We start from the raw sequence: 21,772 nt of genomic DNA, 5'->3' as shown, positions 1-21,772 counted from the left end.
ATTTGAGAATGAATTTGGATGCAAAAGCATTTTGAATGCTCAGTGTAGTTAAACGTGGCCTTAAGTCAGTATGTTTTTGGATAGAGATGCATTTTTTTGGAGTTTTGCCTCTGTACACCACCACAGGTGATTTTAAATCAAACAATATAGATGTGATTGAAGTCAGATTTTTATTTATTTTATTTTTTAAAGCTTTCATTCAAGGGGTTTAACAAATGTATTGCATTTACCGTCCCCCCATTTAAGAGGGTTGAAAAGTAATTGGGTTACCATTGAAAAATATCCCATTTCTTTTCTTTAAAAAACTCTTGGGTTGCTTTGAGCCAGTATCTATTTCACCATGAAGCGCTGTCGAATCAGTTTTTGCAGCATTTGGATGAATCTGAGCAGAGTGTACAGCCTTGAACGCTTCAGTATTAATCCTGCTATTTCTACCAGGAGTCACTTCATCAAAAAAAAACCTCCACTAGTTACCTGGTTTCACTGAAAGCCATATATTATCATATCATAACATTACCTCCTCATGCCTGACACACTGTTTCTCTCCTTCTACTAACATTTCTCTTGCCATCGTTCTGGTAGAAGTTATACTTTGTTTCATCTGTCTAATTTTTTTTTTCTGAACTGTGCAGGCTCTTTTAGAGACTTCACCTCTACCTCCCAGAGAATTTTCTTACATTATTAGATATTGTAAAGTTGTTTTCCTTAACCATGGAAATAATTCTGTCATCATCCACTTTCATCTTCTGTGGTCTTTCAGGTCTGTTGGTGTTGCTGAGAGAACCAGTGCATTCATTCTTTTCAGAAATGTAACAGACTTTTGATTTGGCCACTTCAAAAGTTACAAATTAAACAGTTTGAAACAACTTCCAGTGATACGTGTGCTACATTTATCATGAAAACAGGCCTCAGTGTGGCACGAACCTGCTTATGAGTCAACTGTCCAATTCATTTTGAGCTTCTGAAAATGGGGAACTGTACATAAAAAATGACTGTAATTCCTAAACAGCCAGTATAATATGTTTGTTAAAGCCTTTGAGTTAAAGCTGAAAGTCTGTGCTTCAATCACATGTTGATTGTTTGATTTAAAATCCACTGTGGTGGTGTGCAGAGGAACACTACAAAAATCTGATCTTTTTTTGCTGCAGGAGCGTCTGTACATGTGGTTAAACAGGCAGCCCGTATGCCAAAGGCTGTTTGTGTTCATATCTGCCACAGACCATCTCCTGCGTGTCATTTCCCCCACTTTTCTCCTTTTCCATCTAATAAAGGCTTAAAGAAAACCTTACCAGTTGAAATGGGATTCAAAAAAAACTTTAGTCAAGACCAGAGTTTACTGACTGAAGAACAGCTAAGATATGCATGTAGTACATGTGCAGAAACATGCGTGACTTTACCCCCACTGTTTTAATTTGTAAACATCTGTCTGACTCATAAATCTTAATTGTCCAATGCAACCTTTAACCATTTCCACAGACCCTGAATGACCTCCTCTCCCTCATCTCTGCTACTTCACATTTTCAGTTTCCCTGGGGAAATACTTTAAGCTTCTTCCCGCTCCACTTTTCCTTTACATTTCTCCTCTTTCCTTTTCTCTGCCCACTCCAACCATTTTCCCTCACTTCTTTCTGTATTTACTGCTACAGCCTGACTGTCATAGCCTTATTTGTCCTAATAGCACACGTTTTAGTTGTGCCTCTCACTTTGGTTCCCTTTGTGTATTTTCTGGCAACATCGTCTGTGTTTGTGTCTGTCTCCATCGCTCTGTCTGCATGTGTTTTTTTCTACTGCCTTCCCTTTCACAGTTCATCTGTTTTTCTCAGCCATGCACACACACACACACACACACACACACACACACACACACACACACACACACACACACACACACACACACACACACACACACACACACACACACACACCTCTTTTTCTCCCTTTTAACCGGGGAAAGTTGTACTGGCATTGAGTTTCAATACAGTAGGAAATATTTTTAACCATGCAGGAAATGTCTAAACTGCTCTAATCATTCTGCTCTCATGCTGACCCACCCACGCATAGACATATATACACGCATAGATTTTTAGTTTTGTTAAAAAGAAAAAAAAACAGCAACTTTTTACATCACAAAATGAAATCCAGAGTAAAAGAAGGAGAGCTGGAGCGCATTTAACTTAATTCGATTTCATTCAGCAAACCGACCCTGGAGGGGGAGCCAGGCTGCAGATGGGAATGGGACCATAAAAGTACTGGTCTGTCAGCGGGAAGAGCAGCACCAGAAACAGCAGGCCTCCCATCAGATATGAGAAGAGCAGAGCTGAACTGTGAGGGTGTTGCAGGGCAGAGCGGATGTCAGGCAGGCCCTGACTGTTGCAAAATGAATGGCACAAAACTGGACCGACAACATGCCCTTAAAAAAAAACAAAACAAAACAAAGATTTCAGATGAAATGGGTTGATTATCGTAGGCTAATGAGTGACCAAATTATCGTATAGATCACATATCTTACCAGTTCTCATGAATATAAAGGCAGTAAAAGCACCAAAAACAGTTGTGTACAAGAACTGCATCCCTGTGAGAGAAAAAAAGATGCGATCAAAGTGCTCAGTTTTAGTTTTATCAGTCCATGTCACATAAAGATGATCAAAATCAAGCTAAAAGAAATGAGTCACCTTGCTCTGATCATGACAACATGGTTTGCCTTTTCAGCTAACTGACCTGCCACCAGAAGGATGACACTCATGCTCTCTTTCCCAAGGCGTCGCTCCTCTATGACATGGTGGAAATGAGCTAAAATGAGGCAGTTGACATTAAAGGCAGTCAAACCAAATGTAATGTAACACTTGCAAACATAGATTTGGAAGAAAAAATGAGGCACAAAATGCAACATTTATTATTCTCTCCTCCTTGGTGCAGAGGAAGGGTGGCGACTGGATTGGACAAAAGAGGGTGAATATGGAGCTGCCAGGCAGGAGGAAAAGAGGAAGATCACAGAGAGCGTTCATGGATGTAGGAACTGCTGGGAGAAGAAGAAGTCTCTCGAACTTGGTGTTAAAATTTAATCTGAAATAGTTCAAATATATGCAAATATGTTTTTTTTTTCTGTTTGAAAACTTTTTCACATACCAACTCCAAAGAACAGTGGAGCGGTGACGATAGCGCCTGTGGGTCCCGTGCAGGGCACCAACATAGGAAGCATGGCCCCTCTGAACACCAGCTCCTCTGTCACTGGTGCCACCACCTGGTTTCTGAGCCACACTGCGTCCCCTGCACACCGCCTCCATGACTGAACATCTGGGAGAAGTGCATGAAAGCACACATGTGCAGCTCTCTGATTCCAGTTAACCCAACATAACATTCAGTTATTATAGAGACAAACGTACCCAGTGCACACTGCATTTCCCCGGTGAAGCCTTTGGGGTTGTCTATAGCGGAGTGAACCAGTGGGCCGAGATAAAAAACCTGACGTGGGAGAGTAAAACCAGTTGTTTATAAAATCTAGAGGATGTAAATTAAAAAAAAAAGATTAAACTGGAAACTACAGGGTACATTTGTCAGTGTGTGGTTTAAACTCGCCCATGGGGATATTACTGCAGAACGTAGACATTTAATGGAAGTTGCAAAGCTAAGCTGAGGCCACGCTTAGCAGGAATGGAAATAAATCTCTGAAATGTCAAGCATGCCTCAGCTAAGCATAAATATATTGCTGTATGAGAGAAACGGGATCTACAGATTACTGTTTGAAGCTACTGAAAAACTCATTGACTATGGTTTTCTTCATTTCTGACAAATCTTATGTTAATGATGTAAATGTAAATAAATCCTGGGTTTTCATCTGTAAGTATTTAATGTGCGCTACATATAAAACTTCAGAGATATTTGTGCCCTCAGTTAAGCAATTTGAAATCAGTACTATTCTTTTCCATCTCTAATGAAGCAAAATGTTACAAATGTATGCTAAACAAAATTTATATTAATATTTTGAATGCAGAATCAAGTTAATCAGATATGGGATCCCCTGACTTACCATAGTAAGTAATAAAGGTAATATGGATGCAGCAACCAAACCGTCCATGCGAAGTCCCATCAACTCCCACACAGACACGTCCGCCTGAAGGGCAAAATGTGTTTTAGAAACCGTGAGAATGACGTTTAAACGAGTCACTGAAGTGAAACGAGTCACCGAACTTCATGTGGCCTTCAGATTAGCTCAAGAACAGTGTGGAGAGAGTTTCATTGAATGGGTTTCCATGGCCGAGCAGCTGCATCCAAGCCTCACATCACCAAGAATAATGCAAAGTGTCATATACAGTGGTGTTAAGCACTCCGCCACTGGACTCCAGAGCAATAGCGACGTGCTCTGTGGATGATGGACAATCCGATGGGTCTGGGTTTGGTGGTTGTCTGACTGCATTGCGCCAAGTGTAAAGTTTGGTGAAGGGGGGATTATAGTCTGGGGTTGTTTTTCAGTTGGGCTGAGCCCCTTAGTTCCAGTGAAAGGAACTCTTAATGCTTCAGCATATCAAGACATTTTCATGCTCCCAACTTTATAGGAAGAGTTTGGGGACGAGGGTGACTCCTTCCTGCTCCAACAGGACTGCGCACCAGTGCACAAAGCAAAGTCCATAATGACATGGATGAGCAAGCTTGGTGGGGAAAAACTTAACTGGCTTACACAGAGTCCTGACCTCAAACTGATGGAACACCTTTGGGATGGAAGAATGGTCAAAAATTCCCATAAACACTTCTTCTGTGGAAAGCCTTCCCAGAAAAGTTGAAGCTGTTATAGCTACATCATAGCAACATCACATTAAACCTTACGGATATTTCAAGTTCAAGTTGAGTTTGAAGAAAAAAAAGCAAATACTTTTGGGAATATTGTTCATAACATTTAATTTTAGATGAGCAGTAATCACAGATTTGATTTGATTGGTATAGATTACTGATGGAAAAGATCCTTTACAAAGGTAACAATCGGGACAAATAAACAAACAGATACAGAATTGAACGATAGGTGGAGTTTAAATTGTCACAGAGTTGAGTTAAACTCATAGTGCTGAAACTTGTCGGGTCACAAGGTAAATCCTCCAGGGGAAATGTTACTATCTACAGTATACTCACCTTGACATCAGCCCAGTGTATCCATGTCTTCACAACTGCAGGTGACACTACAGAGACCAGCAGCACACTAGCACAGCGACGCTTTATCACACTGGGATGATCCCTGCACGCACAGTTTAAGTTTAGTTGTCTGGCCTAACAGCACTTCTCTCATGCCTGTTGGTGAGCTGTATACCTTGGTGAGCTGCTTCTCCAGACGTACAAACTGCCAACGTAGAGACCAGCCAAGAATAGGCAGCTCAGCAAACCCAGGAAACACCTCGGGTGGGTGTTCTCTACCTGCATGACAAACGTGAGGGTTTGCAATCACAACTTCAGCTGGTTCTCCAGCTAAGCGGCGGCTAACAAAGGAGTGCAGGTTCACCCCGCTTTGGATCGGCTCGATCCTGTCAGTTATTTCAGATTAGTGAGTCCTGGTGATTAGCTGATTAGCTCTAATGCTCTATGAAGTCCAGTAACTGCACGCAAAAAACAAGCTCATTCAGGTAAACGGTACGAGTGTAAACAAGACTACGTGCAAACAAACATAATACATAACAGTAAATATTCAGTTTTGGTTATGACTCAATATTTTTATACTAGGGTCAGAGATAAAAAAAACAAAAAAAACAGGTGAAGCTTAGCCTCTCCGTGCCAGTAGAAGTAGTTGTGTAATTGGAAAACAAACATGTAGCCATCATAGAACACGAAAAAGCTAGTTCCCTGACCGGGAATCGAACCCGGGCCGCGGCGGTGAGAGCGCCGAATCCTAACCACTAGACCACCAGGGACATGCTGGAGATCGTTATTCTGCACCTTACATCCAATCGCATACAGAAAACGATTTTCATGCTTCTATTAAGATCTTTTGGGGCTGCATCAGTTTACATTTGCTCTTTGCTGTGTTCGTGCAGTAGTACTAAACAGTGGCTCTGACTTATAATTTCTTTTATTAAACTGATTTTTGTTAGCTGATTTATCAGTATCAGTCTACACGTCAAATAGATTATACAATGCCAAAAATATATAGTTAAGTGTATATATTCACATTTTAATTCATCAATATCTTTGGTTATATTGATAGTCTGCAGTCAGCAGGATTTACGAAGGTCTTATAAATAAAATAAAGAAATTACATGTTTTGTAAGAATCTTTATGACTCTGCGTTATTGTTCTTCTGTGTTCTACATTATAATCAATCCAATCGTTTTTGGCACTTAAAATATATTTATACAACTGTTATGTTATGGTTGTTGCTTCCCTCTTTGCCAGATCTCTTCTGAGAAAGACATTTTTTTTATGTTAATGAGAGTATCATATTCATAAATAAAGCATAAATAATTGCCAGAAACTGATTGCAGCTTCTACTCTGTGGCAGAAATGATCTTTCTGGCTTAAAGTGGCTCGATCCCATTCACAAGAGATATATTTGACATATGTTTTACATATTAAAGGCCAACAAGTCATTTACAACCGTTTAAATACCGCCAATCATAAATACTGGAAATCACTTATTGGCAGACGGTCAAAGCTGGCCCACTGGACAACTTTGGAAACTTTAAAGAAGAGCATACATTTTGGCCTTTTAACTAAAAGAAAAAGGTTGTTTTTTATGCATAAACAATAGCTTTCTGTTTTATAATTACAGGGCAGTCTGGGAAATAACTGTACACTGTTAAAACTGTTAAAATTACACTTTCCCCCCTTCTTATGTTAAGATATCTCAGAGATCACATGTGTAGTTAAGCTTCTCTACACTGGCCCAACCAACTTAACCCTAGTGGGCTGTATGTGGCCCATGATGTAAAATGAGTTTGACGTCTTTGGCTTAACAATTTAAGTAATTTCCTCACAGCTGGATTGCCAGTTGGAGATGCATTACCAAACCTCATTTGAGACACACCAAGCAAGGTAAAAACAGATATTTACCCTGAAGTGTTGTTAAATTTAGATTTCAGCTGTATTGATCACTATCCAGCAATGTCTGTTTTGTGATCACTGCAGCATCACATTAGGGGATATTTTTGTAGCGTCCAATGCCTTTATGCTATTATGTGCACAGGGTGATTTTAGCATGTTACGATTATACATTAGGATCATATTACAGTTACTGCCCTGGGTTACATAATCTATGAAGTGTGATGAAGACTAAGTGATGAAAACAGTCATGACAGATGAGCAACCAGCCGATATGTTTTTATTTTCATCATCACAAACATCCTCGATTCATTATACGCAGCTACAGTATGAATACATAGTGGTGCTGTGGAGCACAGTGCCACTTTATTAGCACACCTCCATAAGCATGCATGCAGTAGTCGACACAGAAATGGAAAGCACTTTGATTTCTGTGAATATTGCAGACGTGAGCAATCACATCCACAAAGACTGCAAGTTACCAAGGTGTAACTTTAGGCTGGAAACATCTTTGAGCTCCATGAGGCTGCAGGGGGTCATCCTGAATCTGAAAACACGTATCCTCCGCTAACAACATTGGGCATTCGAGTCCAGCTCATGACTTACCACATACTATTTTGATATCCAAAATGCTCGGGCGTGTTTATGGACTTTTTCCTCGGGGAAGTGACAAGTAGGGTGACATTACTAGAAACCTGCAGATTACAAACAACTGTAAACTAAACTTCCCCTCAAGGCTGCAAATATTTTGGCCTCGTTTTTCACAATGGAGGATAAGCCAGTGTTTGAATACTGAAAGTCACAGATTAGAAACAGAAACACACAAAAAGCAAATGTGCAATAGATGTAAAACAGTCAGATACATAATTTAAATAAATAAAAATAGGTGAAAAGAATCAATCAATACTTATATATTAAGACACACTTAAAATAATGAACACTTGAATTTCTTTTTTTTTTTTATCAGAGAAGATGACATATGTTTTGCAGTGTCAAACTCAGAGCAGTCCTCAAGGCACTTTAAATACAAGAAAATACAGAGCCCCAGCATCCTTAAAAAACAGCTTTCTATTTTTAAAAAAAGTACTCTTTTGGGGCTTTGGAGTAAAAGCCGTTTGTGCTTGTCCTCACTCGTCTCACTGTAACACACATTTTTCTTTGTTGCTGTATTTTCTCCTCCTCATTTCGAGACCACGCTCCAGACGCTCATCCTCCTCCAAGGCCCTGCAAACACAAAAAGCACGGTATGGTGCTGAGCTCATGGATATCTGCACCCCTCTATCATAGATAGGCATAAAGATCCAAATAACAAACTAATCTCTTTTGTTTTTTGGATGTATAATCTTCCTGTAACCCACTTTGTCTCTTTCACATAACCCTACATATACTGACCGTCTCTCCTTGGTGTCGATATCCCTGATGATCTCGTCCCTTTGGTTGACCAAAGACACCAGCTCCTGGAGGAGCAGCTGCTCCCTCTGCTGCTGAGCGGGTGACTTCTGCCAGTCTGCACAAAAAGCAGCACTCAAAAAGATCAAATTCATTGTGTTTTAATTTTTTTTTACCATTTAGATTTGTATTATTATCTGTAAATCATTTTGACTGATATTGTACAGATTACTTGTTTCCACTATTTTAATGACCTTCAATAGCCATGATTACGCGCAGTTCTCTGGTCAGAAGGTCAAATCTCCTCTCCAGATCCTGCTCCTCTTGTCTATAGATGCAGTTAAGAACAAGTCAGTTTAAAACAAATGTAAAATATACGTATATGAGTATGTGTATACTGATATGTGGGAGGTCTTACAGCAGTTCCAGGTTGTCTTGTCTGCGGATCAGAGCGTTCTTCTTGTTTACCAGAGTGAACCACTCCTGGATCAGTCTCTCCTCTTCATCACGGTCACTTCCTGCAACAGCAGAGAAAAGACATGAAAGCTTGTGAATATTTGAATACAGATAAAGATAAAGATCATTAAACATAAAGATCCACATGCAAGATACTATTTAACAACAAAAAAAAAGTGTAAACTAGACAGAGCTGGATCTGGAATTTACTTCATTATAATCACAAGTAGAAGGCAGGTTAGCATCATGGCTGAGGAGGGTATTCATCTGCATGCAGGTCAGGAGATTTAAGGTTCGGTTCAATTTAGTTCATCTTTTTATGCATTTACATGTATATTTTTTGGCGTCTTATAGTGCCACCTTCCCCTCTTACAAGCACTCGGTGATGTTGGAGAGGAAGAACTCCCTTTTGACAAGAAGAGACCTCTAACACAGGCCTGCTCCTGAACTCCTTCAGTAAAATATATAAATCCTGTCCTTCTACTACTTCCTGCAAAATACTGCATTAATTCTAAGATTCATCTTCTTACTTTCAAGTCTCTCCATAACCCTGCACATGTATCTCACCGATCTTCTGCACATTGTCACAGCTTGCTCTACTCCACTCTGGGATCCTCCACCTCCACCATCCTCTGTTAGACCCCAGTTAGAGCTTTCAGACGATTGTCAGCTCGTCTTTGAAACTTTTTCATTCTCTGATGTGTTTTTAATCGCCATATACTCGATTTTGTTATTTCATTGATTGTAAGATGTCCTTGAGTGCCCTGAAAGGTGCCTATTAATACAATATATTATTATTATTATTTTATTATTATTATTAACAGAACAATGTTCAGGGAGGGGCAGCCACCTGCTATGACCAGGGGATAGGGAAGAGAAAACAGGAGTAATCCAGTGATGACACATAACTGCAACCACTTAATCAATGCAAAAGTCCATTGGATTAAATCTGCTTAGTGAATTCTGCACCGTTCACTTCTTGCTTATCAGAGGTTTAATTAAGTGACTCACCTGTTTCCATGAGACTTCGCAGTCGTCTCTCCACCACTGCAGCTCTGCTGTCGATGTGCTTCTGTTCTGTCTCCAATGCTGCCAGCTCACTCAACACATACTGGCTGGTGTCCTGCAGAGACTGACCACAAGCCACCATCATACACGTACAAAGACACGCAGACGAATAGAGGCAAACACACACAACCACACACGAACATACAGAATGACGACAGAAAGCCACAAACAGAGGAAGAAAAGAGATCAACAGAAAGAGGGATGTCGGACAGCAGAAAGGGGAGGGGGACATACGAAGAGAAGCAGAAGAAGAGGGTCAAAAAGATTAGAGAGGTCAAAGGATGGAGAATATAAGATGTGAATGATGAACTGGACAGCTGTTATTCAGTACTTTTTGGAGCCATCAATTAATGATGACGTGAGAATCAAAATGATATAGAAATGAAATAAAGAACAGAAAAGGGGAAGAACACATGACTGACCATTGTTTCCTCGTCTTGTTTTGGAGGCTGGGGCTCATCTGCACGCTGAAACTCTGCAAGAATTGAAATACACAAATCAGAGTAGGGAAAAAAGTGAGGGAAAGAGTGCTAAAACAAATGCTTCAAATGTTAGAAAAGGCTTACTCTGCAGGCTCATACCTGTATTACTCGTGTTTTCTGTTGCAGAGTTAGACATTGTATTTTCATCCTGGAGAAGAAATATAAAACTTTCATATAGCTACAGTAAAGCAGATGTATAAAGTTAAACAGAGGTGAAAATGCAAAGTAAAAATTGAGAGTGTTTCACGTATTTTTTGGCCTGAAAAGTTTGTTTGCTGATGGAAATAATAAAGGAAGAAAGACAAAGTGTTACCTGAGCCGGCCCAGGCTTGACTACCTTTGTAAGAGACCGTGGGGGCGGGACTGGAGTTATGGACTCCTCCACTAAAAGCAGGACAGACAAATGATTACATGTTATATTTCTTTAATTGTTTTAAGGCCTCAGAAAACTTGGTACAGAGTATTTATCCATATGTACTTAATCCAGTAAAATGAAAAGCCAAAGAAAGAACTATCAAAGTGAAAGTAAAACATGTATCTGAATCTGCTCCATTGACACTTTGTGGATGTCTGTGATTACCAGGAGCCACAGCAGAAAATAATGCCCTAATGGTCATGACATATTAAATATTACTACATCGTGATTGAAGCACAGATGTACATGACATCACTTACTGGATGTCCTAACTGGATGCCGACCAGGCCAAACCATTGATAACAGCACAGGAAGGAAAAAGGCTGAGATGGTTTTCTCACATATGAACTCATCAGAACTTTTCCAACTTTGACAGAACACGCAGAGTTCATGCCAGACCTCATCGCTCATGAATCTATTTGAGATAACGTGTCTCCAGGGACATTCAGGAGTTTTAAATAAGAATAATAAATTTCACAGCTGTTCTACTGGGACTAATATTTATAGCCAAAATGAATATTAAACACATTTGTACTAAAAAGGCACATCTGGTATCTCTGGGAACCAACAAAAATCTTAAGTGATGCATTGTGAACTTGATTTATTGATCTGTTTTCTGTGCCTCTTGTTGCCTTAGCTCTAACTTTGCTACTTCACATTCCTAAGTTACCCTGGGAAACACTAGTGTTTCCACCTTTGCTCCTTTCCTTTCTGCGCTCCTCGCTGTTTTTGCTCTTTTTTTTAACCCAGGTTTATGGTGTGAAAGGGCTTGCATAATAAAAAGTTTTTAACTATGCCTGCACAGTTTGTTATGGTAAGACAACAGAAACTGTAAAAGTTCCAAAAAGCCAAAGTGGGCAAAATTAACCTTATTTGGTGAATATATAATAAAATAATCATACAGAGGGAATAATACTAGTACCTTTAAGCTGTCGTTTAGCTCTTGGCGGCGGGACCACCAGCGTGCTGCTTCCTCCCTCTTCTAGACTCACTCCTTCATTTAGTCTGGCCATGCAGAAAGCAGCAGCGTCCACATTCGTGGGAGTCGGGCCGGTGAGAGCGACGCCGTAACTGGACTTACTGCTGTTGTGCTCTATCTGCAGCACGCTCAGCTCCTGGTTGGTGAAGTGTGAGCGGATCTGGCTGAGGTAGGTCATGACTATGAGCCTGTCAGGCACGGACAGAAGGACCATGTCTGACGGCTCCAGCAGGCGAGAGATTCCCAGCGCCTCGAAGCCATCAAACGCCTGATGTTGTTAGGAAACACAGGATTACAATGGGAGATGGCAACAATTGCCCTAGCAACACTCTTTTAATAGAACAGCAGAATATGTGCTCTGGAGCAAAGCCTGGAAAACTATCATTCAGGACCACTTTAAAAAATACAAGAACGTCTGGCTGCTTGTAAGCAAAATATAAAGAAATAAGGGGTGGGCTAAGAATTATACTTATTGCTCTGGGTGTTAATCGTCAAACATCTCTGACTATATTGCATGAAAAATATTGATCTAAAAGTTACCAGAACTATGTCATCATCCTTTCATGTGGCTGCAAAAACAAACTGATGGCACAGTGCACTAAACTAAAAACATTAAATCATGCTCACCTTTTTATTGTTGAGTTTGATATCATGAGGGTCCAACTGGTCAAAATCTCTAATGGCACAAAAGCAGGAACAGAAAAGTAGCTTACAACATTAAGATGAACAGTTTAGTTAATATTTATAATTTCTAAAGAGAATCTACTCAAAACTAGTAACTTTTGTGTAAAATGTCGTACATTTTGTCTGGATGGAAGTGGTGTAGGATGGCACAGAAGGCCAGCCCATTTCTCCAGGAAGTGCTGAAGTTTGTGACCTTTACCCCCTGGTACCCACTAGTGATGCTCTGACACCACTCGAGCAGCGATTGGCTGGAGTTCACCAGATCCTGGAGAAAGAGGGAAAGAAATGTTGTTTCTGTGCATCTACGCAAATGAAAAGCCAAATACGTATGATGAGTAAAGAAAAGTATAAAGATGAGTATTCATTAAATTTACCTCAGCTGTGTCGTCCTTCCCATCAGCCTCCTCCCGGACCACTGTAACAGGATCCAGGGTCCTGGGGTCAGAGGTCTCTTCTTCTGGTAAAGTAGGAAGACGAGATGATGTGATCTCACAGTGATGGACTGTGCTGGGCGAGTCGTCTAGTTGGAATGGTGGTTTCTTAACTACGTCATCAGGGAGGTCAGCCAGCTGGTGTTTTGGCCTAGGAAAAAAAAAGATATATGATGTGAAAAAAGCTTAACTTAGAAGAAATGAAGGAGGTTATCGATGCCGTTTCATCATTGCCATGTGCAATTTTTCAGATTTGAAATGCAAGCTTGCCATGATGATGATGATGAACTGAACAAACTCACGATGTTAAAAGAGCGTGATGGAAAACATACAGCAGTCGTGTGATTTGCATCAGGATTTGCAGCATGGTTGCCTCAATGCAGGCCTACGCTTTTGGCATTTTATGGGCATACACTCATTTTTAAGCATCTCAGTTTGCCTTTTTGGGTCACATCACCGATGTGTGACCTAAGCAAAAGCCTTAAGCCAGCTGGTTGTCATCAGAGCCTGATTTTGACAGATCTTGCAAGCCTCTTTCCTCACTGTCACTCAGCCAAGCATACATCAAACACCTGACACATTTTTTTAGTTTAAATAATCTTGCTGATTATGATGGCCTTGAACACACTCCCTTCTTTTTGTTGCAAGTTTTAGCGATTTGTAACAAAATGGGGTCTCATCCGGGATCTGCACCTAGGGCCTCTTTTCAGCGTTTCGGTGTAAAATACTCTTTGAACATAAAGTTGAAAAAAGTGACCTCTAGAACAGCCACATGCACTCATGTGTACAGATACACAGACTACACCAGAGCGTGTTTTTTGGGGTTCAGCCAAGTTCAGCCAAGAAAAGACAACATTAGATCTCAGCACACAAAGCTGTACTAAAACATTGTGCTTTATAAGCCAAGTCTCAAACGAGTTGGTCTAATAAAACAGGACAAGATAACAGCCTATCCTGACTTACGCATTTTCCTCTGCCTGTGGCTCTTCTGTTTCAGTTAGTGATATTTCCTGCAGGGCATCAAAGCTGGGAAAAACTAAGTGTTGATTGACAACAGTGAGATCTGTGGCGATGTCCAGTTGTTTTTTTGGCTGCTCAGTGTCACAGTCAATATCCCCCGGGGCCGGGATGAGTCGTTTCATATTGTGAATGCTGGACACCGGGGATGAGTCACCTGACATCAGGCGAATTTTAGCCAATAGGAACTTTTCCTCTTCTTGGAGTTGTTGGTCTTTGGAGTGACTCGTGCAAAGGTTGTTCATTTGTGCACTGTCACTCTTTTGGCTGTCACTGTCACTCTTGTTTAAACTGAAAGTCTTGGAGTTGTTCACATCTTCCTTAACCTTCATTTCAAGACTTGTGTGTGATTGTGTGACTGTATTTATTTCACAATCTACTTTAGTGACGCTCATGTCTGTGTATGTCTTAGTATGTTTTGTATCAGACTGTATGTTGGAAGTGCTTGGAGGGAGAGGCCAAGGAACCACTGACGACTGAACAAGTTCTCCCTCCTCATCAGCTGCTACCTCAAGGCTATGGCTAGTATTTGTAGCAACAGCTTTTCTCTGTCCTTTTAGCAGCTGTTTCTGTGATTCATTAAGTTGGGGAACGGGTTTATTCCTCACTGTCTGATTGACTGATATCCCCTGCTGAGACACAGACAGAGGGTTAGGATGTGGACTGTCTGTTAGACTGGTTAATGACTCAAGAACTTCTGGTTTATTTGGCTGACTGGGAGCAGGGCTCTGGTAAAGTGTTTGTTGGCTGAAAACAATTGAAGAGGACTTCTGGTTTACAGCTGGGGAAGGGTGGCCTGGTCTGAAGACAGAAAATCAAATTTCAGATCTCGTGTGTTTTTCACAAAACTCAAGAACCACAAACCTAGCCAGCATCCTTTTCATGCCCCATTCCCTTTCTTTGCAAACACACCTTCATTCATCTCAAGCAACCACATATTTACCCTTTCAAGATCACAAACGTCTAAAGATTCAAGGACAAACATTTTGATGAACTAAGGGTAGTGCATGGTGGATGTTAAAGCTCACTGTGCTTTTCCCACACTCAGCTATTTTTATGTCATTCCTTGGACATCTTGTTAGGAAAAGATTTTCACAGAGAGTCCCGGAGCATTAGTAGAACCAAGGCCTAGCAATGAGATTATACTAGTTTTGACTTTCTCTAGCCTCGAATGCATCACAGCATCTGAACATCAAAACAATCAATGCATCCACGCCACTTGACATTCTGTGAAGCTGCACTGATTACAGAACTATGTAAGTAGACGTGTCATATTCATGTAGACAGCAAAAATAACTCATGCAGTAGATGCACATACATCCATTGCATGCTTTTTTATTTTCATGCTTGCAAGATTTACTGCTACACATTTGTCTAAACAACAACTGAAAGCCTATGGTTAACTACTAAAAGTTCATATTTGCAATTTTTCCATAGATTTACAGGAGACTATCAATGGGCTACACTGACACTGAAACACTGAAAGATAACATAATCTTAACTTTGATTATTACCCTCCTCAGTTTACAGTAAATGGAAATAAAGAACTGTTCAACTGAGTAGAAGTGTGCTATGTAAGTACCAGTCGACTCCAATAAGCATGGAGTTTAGGTCACAGCGAATTAGGAAGCTGAGGAGAAGATGGGACATATAATAATAATTAATCCAGAACAACAATAATGGTCTAATGATGTTCTTTGGAAGGTTGCATGTATGATTCACAAGCAAATACATGACTCTTTCATAAGAAGGACATGCACGGCCAGGCCAAACGCTCAGTGGGGTTTAACTAACGTGATTTCCCCCGGAGTTAAAGAAAACACAGTCCAGAGATCCATTAGAAGCAACGAGCACAACTCTCTCTTTACTCACCTCTCTCCCTGTGGCTATTTATCTCTCCCATACCCCTTACTCACCCTGCTTCCCCTTCCATGTACAGCTCAGCCAGCCAGATGGATCCAAGATCTTCCTGTCCCCTCTCATATGATATTTCCTCAACATCATCCTCTCTCAGCCACTCTGGGATGGCTCCATGTTTAAGATAGGATTTGCCTTTTTTAAGTGATTTGAAGCCAGGATCATCCATGGTTTTCTTAACAATACAAACATAGTCCTCAGCTTTGCTGGTTTTAGTTTTGGCTGCAGGGGCAGAATCAGCCGGGCTGGTCAATACTTCAGCATTAGATATTACAGTGTTTGCTAGTTTAGGATCAGAACTGAATCCTGATTCCTCATTATTACCTTGTGACCTCTCATCATATGCAATATCCTCTAATTCTACCTCCCTCAGTGGCGGACAGTTGTTTTGTTGGCTGCTATCCACTTTCTGGTTGACTTTTTCTAAAGCAAGAACAGGAAGGGCCTCTGTCCTCCACTGTGGGGTTTCTCCATGGTTGTCCTCCTTTCCTTTTCCTTTCTTCTCTTTTTTCTTTACTTCCTCATTGACATCCTTTCTCTGTTGCTTTGTTTCGGGCTCTGTTTCCCTTTTCTCCTTATGCTCATTCCCTTGCCTTGTTTCGTCCACTCCATTCCTTTCTTCCTTTCCCTCTTTTATCCCTTCTCTCTCACTCATCCTCATCTCCTTTCTCCCTTTTTCCAACCTTTTTCTTGCCTCTTCTTTTTCCCTCTCCAACCTGTGTTTCTCTTTCTTTGCTTCCTCTTCCCTCTCCTTCCTGTCTCTCACTTGCTTCTCTGCCCTCTTGATGTTTTCCACCTTTTCTCTCTCCTCTCTCTCCCTGTTCCCTTCTCTTTCTTTCTCCTGTTCACTAGCAGCTCTTCTCAGAATTGCCACCAGATTGTGTGCCTCGTTTAAAGATGAGCACTCTTTTTTCTGAGTCTCAGAAACTTTTTCTTCTGCAGTCGCCTGACTCTCTGCTGTGTCAGAGAAGTCTGTGGGTGGCAAAATGTCCACATCAATGGGAATCGGTGGATCATTATCCGCCTCAGAGGAACACAAGATCTCCGGATCTACTTCATGTAAACATGGCTGGAGTTCATTATTTATAAGGTGGCATGGCTGTTTGATAGAGGGTTGCGGTTGACCTGCAAGAGTCGATCCTGATGTGTTCAGGATGGAGGCCACTGTCTCGTAGCTAAAGGGCAGATACGAACAACAGGAAAACTGTGAGACAGAGCTCACCCGAAAACGACCTGCTTCATGAGCTCTGAACACTGTGACAGAGGGTGAGACAACATGTTTGATTAAAAATAGTTCCTTCCCAGACTTTGTTTTGGTGCTTTTCCAAAATGCCGTGCAAAAGCACCCAAAAGAAACACTGTTTGCTACAGCGAGAGCAACTCTGCACAGCATACCGATTTTTCTCTTTGACGGGATTAGGAACAAGTGAAATACTTTCTGGTGGCACAGAGCTGAGAGCTCAGATCGGCCCACAGACAAGCCAGCAGCTACATATGCAAGATGAATCCTCAAAGAGCCACTCAATACTTAAAAACCACATTGGCAAAGACAGCCCACCACATAATCAAAACAATCACAAAGATCCACTGGATGGTGCATTCTCCAGCGATGGATGCTTTTATATGCAGCCAGTTTAAATGCCACGAAAGCAGTTAATAAACATCAAAATGTTTCAGTACTTCACTGAAAGTTGCCACGCAGCAACTTTTTTAGAGATGAGGTAATAATGCATTAACGTGTAGGCTCTTACATAATGAGGTTAATGTATTAAATGTTTTACCTCGTCTAATATTTCTTCGGTCTGTTACACTACCACCCTTCATTTCTTTACATTTTGCTTCCAAGGAGCTAGAATTTTATTTTTTTTTGTGTGTGTAATTTTTAAAATCATGATGAGCAATAGTTAATAGTTCGTTTTTTAACATATCACAACACTGACCAATGAATCACTGCAGCATAAATAAGGATCCTAACTCGAGGGATGAACCAGTGTTAGTGTCTACCTCTCTGCACTGAATTATACTTGTTATTAATCTCTGGCTGTCTTCCACAGCATGTCTTTTGTCCTGTCTTTCCTCACTCATCCCAGCCAGTCATGGCAGATGGTCGTCCCTCCCTGAGCCTGGTACTGCCAGAGGTTTCTTTCTGTTAAAAGGGAGTTTTTCCTTTCCTCTGTTGCCAAAGTGCTTGCTCATATAGGGGGTCATATGATTGTTGGGTTTTTCTCTGTATGTATTATTGTAGAGTCTACCTTACAATATAAAGCGCCTTGAGGGAACAGTTGTTGTGATTTGGCGCTGTATAAATAAAATTGAATTGAATTAGACAACAAGAACCAATTTTAAATGGTATCTTTAGGGGCTTTGTTAATGGCAACCCGTTGCAATAAAAGCATATCTGGATAGAAAAACACACAGTAGAAGTCCACACAGTAGCACACACACACGGACACACACAGAGAGACTCACCCTCTGTATAACACCCCAACTACTGCTGACATGAAACCAGCAGGCGTCTCCCTCTGCTGCTCTGCAACACACACATCTGCCTCTTTGTGCGCACATTTCTCAGCACTACCAGACACACACACACACACACACACACACACACACACACACACACACACACACACACACACACACACACACACACACACACACACAGGTCCATTATATACTTGTGTAAAGCTCTCATCAAACCGCTCCATTTGAAATACCACTGCAGCACTGACAGAGGTCAATATAAAGAAAACAGCTTCAGGTGAGGTTAGTTGCAGTTGCTGAGTAAGCACTTGATAGGCTGCAGCACCCAGAGGAACGTTAGCCATTAAAATGCGCATGTGGTGTCATGCCATGCAGCAAACACTGCAAGCAACCATCGCTGACTCACCCCCCTATTACACCTTCCTCCTCTTTCAGCTTCTCCTCCTTTGCTTCCTTGCTTTCACTACTTTCCATCACTTTTTCCACTCCTATCTCGGTGGTGGTCTCCTCCACAGCTGCCCACAGCTGTTTTTCTGCCTCGCACACTGGGTCCTTATTGTTGATGAAATGCTCGTGACCACCAGGCACGGCATCGGCTGGTTTCTCCTCATCTGCTCCCTCCTGTTGTGGTTTTCCTGATGGATGAAGAACTTGTTCCGGCCGCAGTTCTGGTTTTGGTTTCGAGGGCTGAAGTGGCTCCAGCGCCAGAGTCACATGCTCTCCAGCTTCTTGGGGGGGAACCTCGACTGAGGGTGCCGATTCCACGCTGGGTCCCTCTGGCTCTTTAGGCTCCTTTTTAACTGCCGGTGCGCTGGGCTGAGAAGAGGGTGCGGCAATATGATGTTCATCTCCATCTTTTGCTTTAACTGGTTGGCTCTCTTGCCTAACAGGCGTGTGCACCTCAGCAGCATCCTCTCCGTGTGAGCTAGAAGAGAGGGAAAACCACATGAAGGATATATCCACTAATTGGCATTTCGTACAAACATGGTTAGGAAACCAAACAATTAGCGAGGCATGCGAAGCACAAACAAGAGGATTAAGCAGAGAAGCAGACAAAGATGTGCCCCCTAGTCTGTTCTTACCCTCTGCACAAAGGTTTTGTACCCTCCTCGGCAGAGATTTTTTCAGGTGTAACTTTCCCACTTCTCCCTTCTAGCACTTTCCATAGAGGAATCTCTGCATCAGACAGCCTCTGTTGAGGTGGCACCACCATCGAGACCTCTAATATAACTGCTTTATTCTGGGCTGTTGGCTGAACAGCAGGGCCAGGCAGAGTACATGTGGCAGAGACTTTCTTTTCTGGCACAACAATGTTTGACAGTGAACCCTCGCTTATGAGAGACAGTTGCCCAAGACTGGAGAGAAAGAGGAAAAGTGAATAATAGAAAGGAAAAACAGGAAGAAAAGGAGCAGAGGACAGTCATTATTAATTATAAAAAACAAACAGAAGTAGGGGTGAGCGATGACGGACAGCTGAGATATACCAGGGGCAAGACCACCGATATCAGTACCAGTTATTACAGCAGGATGCAAACCTCCACCAAAGCTGCTCACTCTCTGGGCAGTATGTACTTCTAAGGGAACAGTACTGTGTTTTGTATATATTCACTTTATTAAGCTGAATACCTTCAGCTTATTATAAAGCATTATACTATATATATTATATATATATTACATAAATTATATTTGTCTTCAAAGATGTAACACATTTTGGGATTAACTTAAATAAAAAGCAGATGTGAAATGTAAAAGTGAGGTCAGATGTCAAATGTGACCTGATATTTGGATGCAAACTATAATTTAAGTGTTATTTATAATCCCCAGTATCATTTCCTGAACGTTGCCAATACAAACAAAGGCAGCTTATTTGACCTTTCACAAGAGGTCAGAGGTCTAAAGTAACCTTATACTTAGAATCGCCATTGATCATTCCATATATGGATATATGTTGTCAGTACAAGCAGTGGCAGTAAGAAACATAGTTTTAAATAGATCTATATAGCATTATTATAAATTTGGCCATCAGATCAATATTTTGAACTTGAAAGTGAGATGATATTTTAAATGTTTATACAGTACTATGTTGACAACACATAGTACACTTGTAAGAATCATACATTATAAATTTTAAGCCTTTTGTTGACTTTCAACCAATAATTCATCTTTGTGTTTAAGTACAGAATAACACACATGGGAAAGCTACAAAAACATGACCTCCTTGGCAGAAGTATTAGGCGAGAGAGCAGAGAATCCTGAAAAAATCACCACAAAGTAATCAGACGGATTCAGCTTCACGCAGCTTTAAGTCGGAAATAAGTGATTTTTAAGATCATGAACTCAGTTTCAAGTTTTGAGTCTCTCTGATTTCATTTGCTGATTAAAGAAGAAGCCATCTGTGTTTACAGACCACACAAAGCGCAATCAGCACGCACAGAGTGAAATCACCACTTATTTCAGAACTATAACTCACCGCTCGCTGGAGTTTGGTTTCCGAACTGATGGAGGGGCATACTCTCTGTCTTGTGATTGGTTGGGAATTTGTGAGGGAAGCCGCTTGGATGCAGTGCTGCTTTTGACCAGCGGAGGGAAGTGAGGAGCAGGAAGTTTTGTTTGTGTCACATTTTTAAGAGCCGCGTTGGCGTGTTTGGTACCAGCAGGGGTCATGTGTGTGTTTAACTCAGAAATGGACAAGGAGGGAACTGTTTTCATCTTTTCTTTGTCTTCATCTGACTTGTTGGCCTCCAGACTGCAGACCGATGCTGCTCGAGCCTCCTTCTTCTTTCTTCTCTCCATCTCCTCCTCCTGCAGCTTCTGCTTTTGTTTTTCTTCATTCTTTTTCCTGTCTTCTTCCTCTTTCACTTTCATTTCAGCTTTCTCTTTCTCCTCTCTCTGCCTCTTCACCTCATCTTCCTTCTTTTTTCTCTCCTCCCCCTCCTTTTTCTTCTTCTCTGCCTCCTGTATTCTCAGCTCCTCTTGAAGTCGCCTTTTCTTTTCTTCTTTTTCCCTTTTGATTCTCTCCATTTCCTCCCTTTGTATCCTCTCCTTTTCTTTCTGCTCCTTTACGAGCCTCTCTCTCCTCTCCTCCTGCCTTCTCATCTCCTCTTGTAGTTGCCTCTTCTTTTCTTCTTCTTCCCTATTAATTCTATCCATTTCCTCCCTTTGTATCCTCTCCTTCTCTTTCTGCTCCTTTAAGAGCCTCTCTCTCCTCGCCTCCTCTTCACATCTTTTCTCTTCCTCTTCCTTTTTCTTCCTCTCCATCCTTTCTGTCTCCTTCTCTCTCTCCTCTTTGAGTCGTCTCTCCTTTTCTTCCGCTTCTCTCTTCTTTCTCTCCTCTGACTCTTTGAGTTTTTTCTCCTCCTCCTCCCTTTTTCTTCTCTCTTCCTCCTCTATTATTTTCTGCTGCTCCTTCTCTTTGGCCTCTTTCAAGCGTTTC

General features: G+C 41.3%; 2 protein-coding genes and 1 non-coding gene across 11 annotated transcripts in view; all 3 read right to left on the bottom strand.

The window, feature by feature from the left end:
- Positions 1 to 1,894: 1,894 nt before the first annotated feature.
- On the bottom strand, positions 1,895 to 5,705 carry LOC113030719 (CAAX prenyl protease 2-like). 2 transcript variants are annotated; one of them, XM_026182395.1, is made up of 8 exons: positions 5,297 to 5,705; positions 5,122 to 5,224; positions 4,028 to 4,111; positions 3,384 to 3,462; positions 3,127 to 3,294; positions 2,719 to 2,790; positions 2,510 to 2,572; positions 1,895 to 2,410 (listed from the first exon to the last, which is right to left on the bottom strand). In XM_026182395.1, the coding sequence occupies exons 1-8, from the start codon at positions 5,404 to 5,406 to the stop codon at positions 2,190 to 2,192; spliced, it is 900 nt and encodes a 299-aa protein (XP_026038180.1). In that variant the 5' UTR covers positions 5,407 to 5,705; the 3' UTR covers positions 1,895 to 2,189. The 2 variants fall into 2 exon arrangements, with proteins under 2 accessions (XP_026038180.1, XP_026038181.1); XM_026182396.1 differs by having other exon boundaries at positions 2,719 to 2,769.
- Positions 5,706 to 5,819: 114 nt separating this feature from the next.
- trnae-cuc (transfer RNA glutamic acid (anticodon CUC)) lies at positions 5,820 to 5,891 on the bottom strand. The gene has a single exon. It is a non-coding gene; the product is annotated as a tRNA-Glu (tRNA).
- Positions 5,892 to 7,275: 1,384 nt separating this feature from the next.
- LOC113030281 (EH domain-binding protein 1-like protein 1) overlaps positions 7,276 to 21,772 on the bottom strand; it is a 28,718-nt gene continuing 14,221 nt past the window's right edge. For 3 of the 8 annotated variants that reach the window (XM_026181562.1, XM_026181566.1, XM_026181569.1), the window contains 15 exons: positions 18,746 to 19,264; positions 18,325 to 18,429; positions 13,885 to 14,739; positions 12,865 to 13,072; positions 12,607 to 12,755; positions 12,434 to 12,482; positions 11,750 to 12,074; positions 10,726 to 10,796; positions 10,512 to 10,560; positions 10,353 to 10,405; positions 9,874 to 9,994; positions 8,825 to 8,924; positions 8,661 to 8,734; positions 8,410 to 8,524; positions 7,276 to 8,241 (listed from right to left, as the gene is read on the bottom strand). In XM_026181562.1, the coding sequence (XP_026037347.1) occupies positions 8,154 to 8,241; positions 8,410 to 8,524; positions 8,661 to 8,734; positions 8,825 to 8,924; positions 9,874 to 9,994; positions 10,353 to 10,405; positions 10,512 to 10,560; positions 10,726 to 10,796; positions 11,750 to 12,074; positions 12,434 to 12,482; positions 12,607 to 12,755; positions 12,865 to 13,072; positions 13,885 to 14,739; positions 18,325 to 18,429; positions 18,746 to 19,264 (2,881 nt within the window). In that variant the 3' untranslated portion in view covers positions 7,276 to 8,153. The remainder of the gene's footprint in view (positions 8,242 to 8,409; positions 8,525 to 8,660; positions 8,735 to 8,824; positions 8,925 to 9,873; positions 9,995 to 10,352; positions 10,406 to 10,511; positions 10,561 to 10,725; positions 10,797 to 11,749; positions 12,075 to 12,433; positions 12,483 to 12,606; positions 12,756 to 12,864; positions 13,073 to 13,884; positions 14,740 to 18,324; positions 18,430 to 18,745; positions 19,265 to 21,772) is intronic. The other 5 variants (XM_026181563.1, XM_026181567.1, XM_026181565.1 and 2 more) reach the window with 5 other exon arrangements.

Source organism: Astatotilapia calliptera, chromosome 10 (assembly GCF_900246225.1).
Source record: "Astatotilapia calliptera chromosome 10, fAstCal1.2, whole genome shotgun sequence".
Lineage (NCBI taxonomy): Eukaryota > Metazoa > Chordata > Actinopteri > Cichliformes > Cichlidae > Astatotilapia > Astatotilapia calliptera.
The sequence above is the reverse complement of the archived record's forward strand: the minus strand, read 5'-3'. Positions and strand labels throughout refer to the sequence as shown.